Raw genomic sequence first — 12,168 nt, 5'->3', positions numbered from 1 at the left:
GAATCAGAGGTAATTATTTAAATATGTGGGGGGATTAGAAGGCATTATTACAATATGTGAGGGGGGAATAAGGGCATTATATATTGCGGAATGAGAGGGAATTATTTACATATGGGGGGGTCAGGGGGGCATTATTACAATATGTGGGAGAATCAGGAGGCATTATTACAATGTGGGGGGAATAAGGGCATTAGTACAATATGTGGGAGAATCAGGAGACATTATTACAATGCGGGGGGGATAAGGGCATTATTAAATTATGTGGGGGGATTAGGGGGCATTATTACAATATGTGGGGGATTAGGAGGCATTATTACAATGTGGAGGGAATAGGGGCATTATTACAATGTGGGGGGATTAGGAGGCATTATTACAATATGTGAGGGGATTAGGAGGCATTATTACAATATGTGGGGGAGTTTCATGGGCATTACAATATATGGGAATCAAGGGGCATTATTACAATATATGGGAATCCATGAGCATTATTACAATATGTGGGGAGAATTAAGGGGCATTCTTACAATATGTGGAGGATCATGGGCATTATTACAATATGTTAGGGAAGTCAGGGGGCATTATTACAATATGCAGAGCGATGAGTGGGCATTATTACAATATGTGGAGGGATCAGTAGTCATTATTACAATATGTGGGAGAGATCAGGGAGCATTGTTACAATATGTGGGGGAGATCAGGGAGCATTGTTACAATATGTGGGGGAGATCAAGAGACATTGTTACAATTTATGTGGGGGATCAGGGGGAATTATTACAATATGTGAGGGGGATAAGGGGGCATTATTACAATATGTGAGGGAGATAAGGGGGCATTATTACAATATGTGAGGGGGATAAGGGGGCATTATTACAATATGTGAGGAGGATAAGGGGGCATTATTACAATATGTGAGGGGGATAAGGGGGCATTATTACAATATGTGAGGGGGATAAGGGGGCATTATTACAATATGTGAGGGGGATAAGGGGGCATTATTACAATATGTGAGGGGGATAAGGGGGCATTATTACAATATGTGAGGGGGATAAGGGGGCATTATTACAATATGTGAGGGGGATAAGGGGACATTATTACAATATGTGAGGGGGATAAGGGGGCATTATTACAATATGTGAGGGGGATAAGGGGACATTATTACAATATGTGAGGGGGATAAGGGGACATTATTACAACATGTGAGGGGGATAAGGGGACATTATTACAACATGTGAGGGGGATAAGGGGACATTATTACAATATGTGGGAAGAAGATCAGGGGGCATTATTACAATATGTGAGGGTGATAAGGGGGCATTATTACAATATGGGGGAGACGATTAGGGGGCATTATTACAATATGGGGGAGGACGATTAGGGGGCATTATTATAATATCTGAGGGAAATCAGGGGTCATTATTACAATTTGTTGGGGGGTCCAGGGGACATGATTACTATCTGTGAGGAAATCAGGTGGCATTATCACTATATATTGCAGATTCAGGGGGAATTATTAACATATATTGGGAACTCAAGGTGGGGGCCAATATGATACGTGGGGGTACTTAAGGGGAATTACTACTCTTTAGTGGTACTTTGGGCATTATCAATTGTTCAGGGGACATGTGGGGCGCTATCACAATTTAAGGGCACTCAGGACAATATTAATTGTTAGGCATTGTTATATTATAAGGGCAGTCAGGGCTTTTTACTTTTTAAAGGGCAAAAAGAGATCATTATTACTTTCAAAGATACTTTCAAAGGGAATTGATATTTTTATGGGGCAATTTTACTATATACACAGTGCACAAAAGGGGAGTTTTACTTTGTAAGAGGCACAGTGATGATCGTGTCAGTGGTGCAACTTGGAGGCTTCAGAGCCTCTTTGCAAAATATCCAAAAGGGGACCCAACTATCACGGGTCCTTTCATATGTGCCAAGGCACCTGTTGAGTTCTCCCTTGGCTCTTGGACCTGGGTGTGACCACAATCCCTGAACTCACTATAGTGACGCCCCCTGATGCCACAAGTAAGTTCTATGGTGTTACAAACTACCTTTTTCTTACTAGTGGGCATAATACATTATATTAAAAATATCCGTTATCTCTGATGACGTTACATTTTCTTTTTTTAGAACAGCATTCAAATTGATCTGTCACGTCACCAGATTTCACAACACAAACGGAGGAGGCGGAGGAAGAGGAGGAGGAGGAAGAGGAATGAGAAGGGAAAAGAAAGGGGAAGAGGAAGGGGAAGAAGAGCAGGAGGAGGAAAAGGGGGAGGAAGAGGAAGAGGAGGAGGAAGAGGAAGACGTGGAAGAAGAGGAGGTGGACGAAGAGGAGGTGGACGAAGAGGAGGAGGAAGAGGAGGCGGAGGAAAAGGAGAAGGAAGATGAAGGGGAAGGGAAAAGAAAGGGGAAGAGCAGGAGGAGGAAGAGGTGGAGGAGGAAGAGGAGGAAAAGGAGGAGGAGGAAGAGGAGGAAGAGGATGAGGACTAGGAAAGGGAGGAGGAGGAAGAAGAGGAGGAGGAAGAAGGAGGAGGAGGAGGAAGAAGGAGGAGGAGGAGGAAGAAGAAGGAGGAGGAGGAGGAGGAGGAGGAAGAAGGAGGAGGAGGAGGAGGAAGAAGAAGAAGAAGGAGGAGGAGGAGGAGGAGGAGGAGGAAGAAGAAGGAAGAAGAAGGAGGAAGAAGAAGAAGAAGAAGAAGAAGGAGAAGGAGGAGGAGGAGGAGGAAGGAGGAGGAGGAGGAGGAGGAGGAGGAAGGAGGAGGAGGAGGAGGAGGAGGAGGAGGAGGAGGAAGGAGGAGGAGGGGGAGGAGGAGGAGGATGATGAGGAGGAGGAGGAAGAAGAAGAAGGAGGAGGAGGAAGAAGAGGAGGAGGAGGAGGAGGAAGAGGAGGAGGAGGAAGAGGAGGAGGAGGAAGAGGAGGAAGAGGAAAAGGAGGAGGAAAAGGAGGAGGAAGAGGAGGAGGAGGAAGGAGGGGGAGAAAGAGGAGGAGGAAGGAGGAGGAAGAAGAGGAGGAGGAGGAGGAGGAGGAAGAGGAGGAGGAGGAGGAGGAAGAGGAGGAGAAGGAAGAGGAGGAGAAGGAAGAGGAGGAGGAGGAAGAAGAGGAGGACCTGATGACACTAGTGTGCTCACTTTACAAAAAATCCATATAAGAGACTGTCTGGTAATTCTACATTTCCGTGCCTAATATGTTCTTTTTAGAACATTTCCCGGGATTCCAAAATTGATTTTTACAATCAATACACCGGCCTCATCAGGTCTAGAATGTGTATTGTTTATATTGTGACGTCTAGTGACAGATCCAGCTTAATACTTCCATACTGCTGTACAGCACCCAAATAATACCTTTATGTCTAAATAATATCAGAATATAGTGTCGCAATAATGCTACCATATGGAACCTACATCACCGTACATGAGATTGGCAATTTTGTTTAGAAGAATATTTGACAATCTGTCTTTATAGGGTTAATGGTAAATATGATTATTTACTCCTGTATTTTAATTAAAGAAAAAAAAAAAAAGTTACCAAAAATATCTGCTAGGAAAATGTTACATATAGATGCCAGTAAGTTACAGCCATTCTGTTTCCAGAGGCGGAAGAGTAGGCAGCAGCAGGAACATTTGGTTGGCCATGATCGGAATTAATCATGGGGTTGTGGTGATGACCGGAGCACATCTGTGCCCCGCGGCTGCTCTGCCAGGTTCACAATTTTGCTGAGTGACTTTCAGGCTTCTGGTCAGCAGCTGAGATCTTGTATAAATCACAGCTGGATTCTGGTCAGCAGCACAGACTGGGTGGAGGGTTTAGGTCAATGTACAAAATTTTTATTTTATTTTTTTACTTTATTTTCGAAGTGGTTCTCTCTTTTGAAGGAGGCTACATGATATATTTCACTGTCTATGAAGAGAATCGGTCAGCAGGTTTTTGTTATGTATTCTTAAAGTATCATGATTACGTGGATGACCCTCCGATCTACCTCTCTGGCCCAGACGTCACCTCCCTGCTGCCCAGGATCCTGGGCTGTCTATCGGCCATATTCAACATCTTCTCCTCTCGCTTCCTAAAGCTCAATATGGAAAAAATTTTAACTAATCCTCTTATCCCCATCTCACTTATCTCACATACCTGATCTATATATCACAGTAAATAACACTATGGTTTCCACAGAACCTGAAGTCCGCTGCCTTGCAGTAACCCTCGCCTCTGCCTTGTCCTTCAAACTGCACATCCAAAAGTTCTCACCACCTCCTTACCACTCTAACTCAAAAATATTTCCAGAATCTGTCCTTTCCTCAACACTGAATCTATTAAAATGCTACTGCATGACCTCGTCATCTCCCACTTTGACTACTGCAACATCCTCTTCTGTGGCCTCCTTGTTAACACTCTCGCACCTCTCCAGTCCATCCTTAACTCTGCTGCCAGACTAATCCACCTATCTCCTCACTAATCCTCCACTTCTCTCCTCTGCAAACCATTCATTGGCTTCCAATTCCCCAGCGTATCCAATTAAAACTACTATCCCTGACCTAAAGAGGTTTCAAGAATCTGTCTCCCCCATATATCTCTGAACTAATCTCAAGATATCGTCCAACATGTAATCTCTGATCCACCCAAGATCTTCTCTCATCCACACTCGTATGTTCCTCACCCGATCGCCTCCAAGACTTCTCCCGAGTATCCACCATCATCTGGGCTTCTACAGCTCAACACGTCTGATTATGTGCCACATTGAGAACCTTCAGACGTAACTTGAAAATCCATTTCTTCAAAAAAGCTTACAGCTTGCAATTACCCCACTGACACCTCACCAGCACCAGAGCTGCCAACCTCACCAGCACCGGAGCGGCCACCTCACCAGACCGGACCTACCACCTCACCAGCATCGGAGCGGCCACCTCACCAGCATCGGAGCTGCCACCTCACCAGCATCGGAGCTGCCACCTCACCAGCATCGGAGCTGCCACCTCACCAGCATCGGAGCTGCCACCTCACCAGCACTGGAGCTCCCACCTCACCAGCACCGGAGCTGCCACCTCACCAGTACCGGAGCTGCCAACTCACCAGTACCGGAGCTGCCAACTCACCAGCACCGGAGCTGCCAACTCACCAGCACTGGAGCGGGAGCGGCCAACTCACCAGCACTGGAGCGGCCACCTCACCAGCACCGGAGCGGCCACCTCACCAGCACCGGAGCGGCCACCTCTCCAGAACCGGAGCTGCCACCTCTCCAGAACCGGAGCTGCCACCTCTCTAGAACAAGAGCTGCCACCTCTCTAGAACCAGAGCTGCCACCTCACCACGGGAAAAAAATTACATGTGGGGAAAAATTGAAAAGTGCGATAGCACGATTATTTTTGGAGTATTTTATACATCCTGTTCACTATATGGTAAAATTGATGTGTCAGTGCCTCAGGTCTAAATGGGTTCGTTTGACACCAAACATGTATAGGTTTACTTTTATCTAAGGGGTTTACATGTATAGGCTTACTTTTATCTAAGAGTTTAAAAAAAATTCTAAATTTTGTCCAAAAAAAGTGGCGCACGTTTTGCGCCATTTTCCAAAACCTGTAGTAATCTCATTTTTTGGCATATGGGTCTCAGTGAGAGCTTATTTTTGCCTCTCGGGCTGCCATTTTTAACTGTATATTGACTTTTTGCGCAAAATTTGCGGCAACCAAAAAACATAATTTTGGCGTTTGGAATTTTTTTGATTCTACGCTGTTTGCCGATCCGGTTAATTGATTTAATATTCTGATAGGGCGTCTCTGAATGTGGCAATACCAAATATGTGTATTTTTTTACTTTTTAACCCTTTAATTTTCAATGGGGCGAATGGGGAGTGATTTGAACTTTTAGGTTATTTTTTTTTTTTAAACTTTTTTTTATTTTACTAGTCTCCCTAGGGAACTATAAGGATTAGCAGTCTGATCGCTTGTTCATTTCCCCTGATCACAGCTGCACAGCTCAGACCAGGAGAAATGCTGCTCTCCTCTTACAGCCAGTGCTCTGCTGGTTGTAAGATGAAGTGAGTCATGATAGCAACAGGAGTCATCACATCACATGTTGCTACCATGGCAACCATCGGCTCCACGTGATCACGTCATGAGGCCTCCGATAGCGGCAGGGAAAGGTGCCTTCCCTGCCGCTGCCATTTACATTGCGCGGTCACATTTTGACAGTTCGATCTAAGGGGTTAACAGGCACGAGTGCATTGCAGTTCCACCCGCGCCTGATAGCTGCACATGTCAGCTGTTCAAATCAGCAGACATGTGCGAGGATCACCACCGGCTCACCGCAGCAGCTGGCGGTGACTATATCGACATCAGCCATGACGTACCCAGTACATCATATGTCGTAAAGAGGGTCATAGCAATTTTTAGGGATCCTGTAATGACATTTTTTTTTGCCACCATAACACTTAAAGGGACTGTCAACAATTTTTTGGGCGATAATAAAGAAAAATAAAAATACAAAAATTTAACTTGCATCCTGTCACTTGTACGTGTCTTTCTTACCTTCTTCCTTTTCCTCTGTTTTGCCTTAGCAGAGTCGGGTGTTTGCGATCCATTACCAAGGGAGCCATGCTGGTTTTTACCCATGTGTTGGGCGCCGGTTGATGGAGGATTCGGCGTGGCCGGTGGAGTGCTCTCTGGGGTGTCCGGATTACTCTTCAGAGGCTGATTCTGAAAAAGTGTCTTTCACAAAAAAGATTTTACATTAGAATTGAAGGATGGGAAAAGGACAGGCGGCTGGGTGGACACGGTTTGTGGCTCACCTCTGAAGGATGATGGCTCTGTATGTACGTAGCGGACAAGGCGTGTGAGAATGGGTCACTGGTCTTGGGAGACATGTCCTGCTTCACAAGAAGAGCCAAATCCACCAACTGGAACCCAAGAGGTTGATTAAGATTAGAGAACACATGAACAAACGTCAACATATAACTTTCCATAAGTTCTGAAACTACTTGTAATTACTTTATTGTCCAACCTCTTCTACATTCCATCTCATCAAGACATTATGATGGTCTTACGTCACCCGAAAGATTCTTATACTCAAAATTCAGTCAAAGGTAAAAGGGTCAAAGATCTATTATCAACTCTTAACTGTTTACCATATGAAATCCCTCAATCAGAATTGCAAAATGTTGTAATAATCCCTTCCTGACATATAATGTACTATTACGTCATATGTTGGGTCCCTTTTGATGCAGGCTCTTGCATCAGTACCAAGCAGATAAGGTCTGTGTTACACAGCCGACATCTGCCTCTTAAAGATCCACCCTACAGCTCTTAACCACTTAAATGCCACTGCCAATCTTTGACAGCAGCATTTACAGACCAAAGTCTGGCGGTCAGGCAGCTGCATGCTCCCATCGCCAACACCTATTCATCTCCTTGCCGATGGGTTGCTATGGCAGCAGCGAGCCATGGGTATGCCTAGGCCCCAGAGCCTGCCCTGATGGTGCTCCCCTCTGTGGCTGGCCCACTTAAGAGGTTATATACAGCATACATCACACGCACACACTTATGTGTATATATTATACACACACACACACACACACACACACACACACGCTACAGTTCAAAAGTTTGGGGTCACTCAGACAATTTTGTCTTTTCCATGAAAAATCCTGCTTTTATTTACAAATGAGTTGCATAATGAATAGAGAATATCGTCCAGACAGTGACGAGGTTAGAAATAAGGATTTTTACTTGAAATAATAATTTTCTCTTCACACTTTGCTTTCGGCACAGAATGCTCCTTTGCAGCAATTCCAGCTTTGCAGACCTTTGGCATTCTAGCTGTTAATTTGCGGAGGTAATCTGGAGATATTTCACCCCATGCTTCCCCCCCCCCTCTCACAAGTTGGGTTGGCTTGATGGGCACTTTTTGGTACCATACGGTCAAGCTGCTCCCACAACAGCTCTATAGGGTTGAGATCTGGTGACCGGTCTGGCCACTCCATTACAGATAGAATATCAGCTGCTGCTTCTTCCCTAAATAGTTCATGCATAATTTGGAGGTGTGCTTTGGGTCATTGTCCTGTTGTAGGATAAAATTGTCTCCAATCAAGCGGTGTCCATAGAGCATGGCGTGGGGTTGTAAAATGGAGTGATAGCCTTCCTTATTCATCCCTTTTACCTTGTACAAATCTCCCCCTTTACCAGCACCAAAGCAACTCCAGACGATCACATTACCTCCACCATGCTTGACAGATGGTGTCAGGCAATCTTCCAGCATCTTTTCAGTTGTTCTGCGTCTCACAAATGTTTTTTTGTGTGATCCAAACACCAGAAACTTCGATTCGTCTGTCCATAACACTTTTTTCCAATCTTCCTCTGTCCAATGTCTGTGTTCTTTTCCCCATATTAAACTTTTCCTTTTATTAGCCAGTCTCAGATATGGCTTTTTCTTTGCCACTCTGCCCTGAAGGCCGGCATCCCGGAGTCGCCTCTTCCCTGTAGACGTTGACACTGGCGTTTTGTGGGTACTATTTAATGAAGCAGCCAGTTGAGGATCTGTGAGGCGTCGATTTCTCAAACTAGAGACTCTAATGTACTTGTCTTGTTGCTCAGTTGTGCAGCGCGGGCTCCAACTTCTCTTTCTACTCTGGTTAGAACCTGTTTGTGCTCTCCTCTGAAGGGAGTAGTACACACCGTTGTAGGAAATCATCAGTTTCTTGGCAATTTCTCGCATGGAATATGCTTCATTGCTAAGAACAAGAATAGACTGTCGAGTTTCACATGAAAGTTCTCTTTTTCTGGGCGTTTTGAGAGTTTAATGGAACCAACAAATGTAATGCTCCAGATTCTCAACTATCTCAAAGGAAGGTCAGTTTTATAGCTTCTCTAATCAGCAAAACTGTTTTCAGCTGTGCTAACATACTTGCACAAGGGTTTTCAAGGGATTTCTAAACATCTATTAGCCTTGTGACATAGTTCAAATACAATGTACCATTAGAACACTGGAGTGGTGGTTGTTGGAAATGGGCCTCTATACACCTATGTAGATATTGCATTAAAAAACAGACATTTGCAGCTAGAATAGTCATTTACCACATTAACAATGTATAGAGTGGATTTCTGTTTAATTTAATGTTAGCTTCATTGAAAAAAATGTGCTTTTCTTTAAAAAATAAGGAAAAACCCAAGTTACCCCAAACTTTTGAACTGTAGTGTATATGTATATATATATATATATATATATATATATATATATATATATATATATATATATATATATATATATATATATATACATACACACGTGGTTATGTGTATTATATAAAAATGCACACAAACACACACACACACACAAATAATATATATATATATATATATATATATATATATATACACATATTACTATGAACATGTGAAATTTTTTAACTCTGTTGGCAAACGACACAATGAAAAAAAAATGAAATATCAGAATTGCAGTATTTTGGTCAATGCAGCTTGGCAAAAGAATGCTGTTATAAATACATTATATCTATCCCAAAATTGTATCAATAAAAAATGTTGTCAAGCAAAAAAAAAAAAAAAAGAGTTCAAGCAACTCAACTGATCAAAAAATGGCGACACAAGGGATACATTTTTTTCACCATTAAAAAACAAATGATGCAAGTTTGGTGCTGCTATAATGGTACGGATTTGGGGAATCAGATTTACAAGTCACTTCAACGCTGTAATGAATACCGTAAAAATAAGAATTGGATTTTTTCTCCCATGTTCCACCTATGGTAAAATGAATGGTGCCGGTACATCTCGTACACAAAATAAAAAGAAGCCCATGTACACATCGGTCAATGGAGAGAATATAACATTATAGCTGTTGGAAGACATATACAGCACACCTCTTCCTCATATACAGCACACCTCCTCCTAGTATACAGCACACCTCCTCCTCGTATACAGCACACCTCCTCCTCGTATACAGCACACCTCCTCCTCGTATACAGCACACCTCCTCCTCGTATACAGCACACCTCCTCCTCGTATACAGCACACCTCCTCCTCGCATACAGCACACCTCCTCCTCGTATACAGCACACCTCCTCCTCTTATACAGCCCACCTCCTCCTCGTATACAGCTCATCTCCTCCTCGTATACAGAACACCTCCTCCTCGTATACAGCACACCTCCTCCTCGTATACAGCACACCTCCTCCTCGTATACAGCACATCTCTTCCTCGTATACAGCACACCTCCTCCTCGTATACAGCACACCTCCTCGTATACAGCACACCTCCTCCTCGTATACAGCACACCTCCTCCTCGTATACAGCACACCTCCTCCTCGTATTCAGCACACCTCCTCCTCGTATTCAGCACACCTCCTCCTCATATACAGCATACGTCCTCCTCATATACAGCACACCTCCTCTTCGTATACAGCACACCTCCTCCTCATATACAGCACACCTCCTCATCATATACAGCACACCTCCTCCTCGTATACAGCACACCTCCTCCTCGTATACAGTACACCTCCTCGTATACAGCACACCTCCTCCTCGTATACAGCACATTTCCTCCTCGTATACAGCACACCTCCTCCTCGTATACAGCAAACCTCCTCCTCGTATACAGCACACCTCCTCCTGGTATACAGCACACCTCCTCCTCGTATACAGCACACCTCCTCCTCGTATACAGCACATCTCCTCCTCGTATACATCACACCTCCTCCTCATATACAGCACACCTCCTCCTCGTATACAGCACACCTCCTCCTCGTATACAGCACATCTCCTCCTCGTATACAGCACACCTCCTCCTCGTATACAGCACACCTCCTCCTCGTATACAGCACACCTCCTCCTCGTATACAGCACACCTCCTCCTCGTATACAGCACACCTCCTCCTCATATACAGCACACCTCCTCCTCATATACAGCACACCTCCTCCTCATATACAGCACACCTCCTCTTCGTGACCCCCAAAATGCCATAAACATTATAATAATACTTTTTAAAGGGTTATGACAAAATAAAAAGCAAAGTAACTATTTGAAAAATAAAAAAACAGGGTTTCAAATACCTGAGCCACGGTTTCATAGGCCAGATAGGTGAGTATCTCCATTGCCACAGCATTTGGCTTGATCTCCATGCTGCTGCAGTCCAGCCAGTCTCGGAATTTGGAGGCCTTTTTAGCTGTCGGGTTACACAAAAATATTTTTTAGCTTATTAAAATCAAATACAAATATAAAATGAAATAAAAAAATAAAAGATAATTTCATAATTCTTAATAATTTAAATAAACATTTTTAAAAAATAAAAAATGTAAATGTTTACATTATTTTTGTATTGTTTTCATGATAATGATTAAGATAATTTAGTAATTAATAATTTAAATAAAATTAAAAAAAAATTGAATTTTTACATTCTTTTTGTATTGTTTTCATGATAATGATACAGAAAATTTAATAATTAATAATAATTTAAATAACATTTTAAAAAATTAAAAATTAAAATTGAATGTTTACATCATTTTTGTATTGTTTTCATGATAATGATACAGATAATGTAATAATAATTAATAATTTAAATAACATTTTAAAAAATAAAAAATTAAAATTTAAATTTTTACATTATTTTTGTATGGTTTTCATGAATAATACAGTTAGAAAGCAACAATATCCCAAAGAATACATATATGTTTTATATCCTCTATTATAAGTCTTTCTTTTATGTCATCAAGAAAAAGGCAGATAATTAAAAAAAAAAGTTTAATTTTTTTTTTTTTTTGCACAACATGTTGAAATTTAATGGATGTAATGCAGCCTAAAAAAATGTATTTTAGCCTCTATGCGATAAAAGACAGTAGAAAAACGAGAGGCGGCTTTATTCTTGCCTTAAATGTCCCCTTATGGAATTAAGAGTAGTGTAAATGCCCAAAACAATATAAAACTGCATTTACTGCCTCGCACAACAGGTGTGAAGGAGACCATTCATCCTAATTGGGTGCGAACATCAGCGGTTAGTCTGGGTCACTTAATGTTGGCCCCAATAAACCAGCAGCCATAGAGCGAAAACGCCTGACACCATGAAAAACACCAAGTTATCTGCAATAAATCATGTGCATTCAACTTTAAGAATGTTTACAAGATAAAATTAATATTTAAACAAATACAAACAGTGTCTTGAAAAAGTATTCATA

At 42.4% G+C, this 12,168-nt stretch overlaps 1 protein-coding gene across 2 annotated transcripts in view; it reads right to left on the bottom strand.

Moving 5' to 3' along the window:
• Positions 1-12,168, bottom strand: part of SUPT3H (SPT3 homolog, SAGA and STAGA complex component) — a 712,666-nt gene that overhangs the window by 161,355 nt on the left and 539,143 nt on the right. For both annotated transcript variants that reach the window (XM_075341184.1, XM_075341185.1), the window contains 3 exons: positions 11,050-11,162; positions 6,780-6,887; positions 6,520-6,699 (listed from right to left, as the gene is read on the bottom strand). In XM_075341184.1, coding sequence (XP_075197299.1) covers positions 6,520-6,699; positions 6,780-6,887; positions 11,050-11,162 — 401 coding nt within the window. The remainder of the gene's footprint in view (positions 1-6,519; positions 6,700-6,779; positions 6,888-11,049; positions 11,163-12,168) is intronic.

The sequence above is a fragment of the Anomaloglossus baeobatrachus genome, chromosome 3 (assembly GCF_048569485.1).
Source record: "Anomaloglossus baeobatrachus isolate aAnoBae1 chromosome 3, aAnoBae1.hap1, whole genome shotgun sequence".
Taxonomy (NCBI): Eukaryota; Metazoa; Chordata; class Amphibia; order Anura; family Aromobatidae; genus Anomaloglossus; species Anomaloglossus baeobatrachus.
The sequence above is the reverse complement of the archived record's forward strand: the minus strand, read 5'-3'. Positions and strand labels throughout refer to the sequence as shown.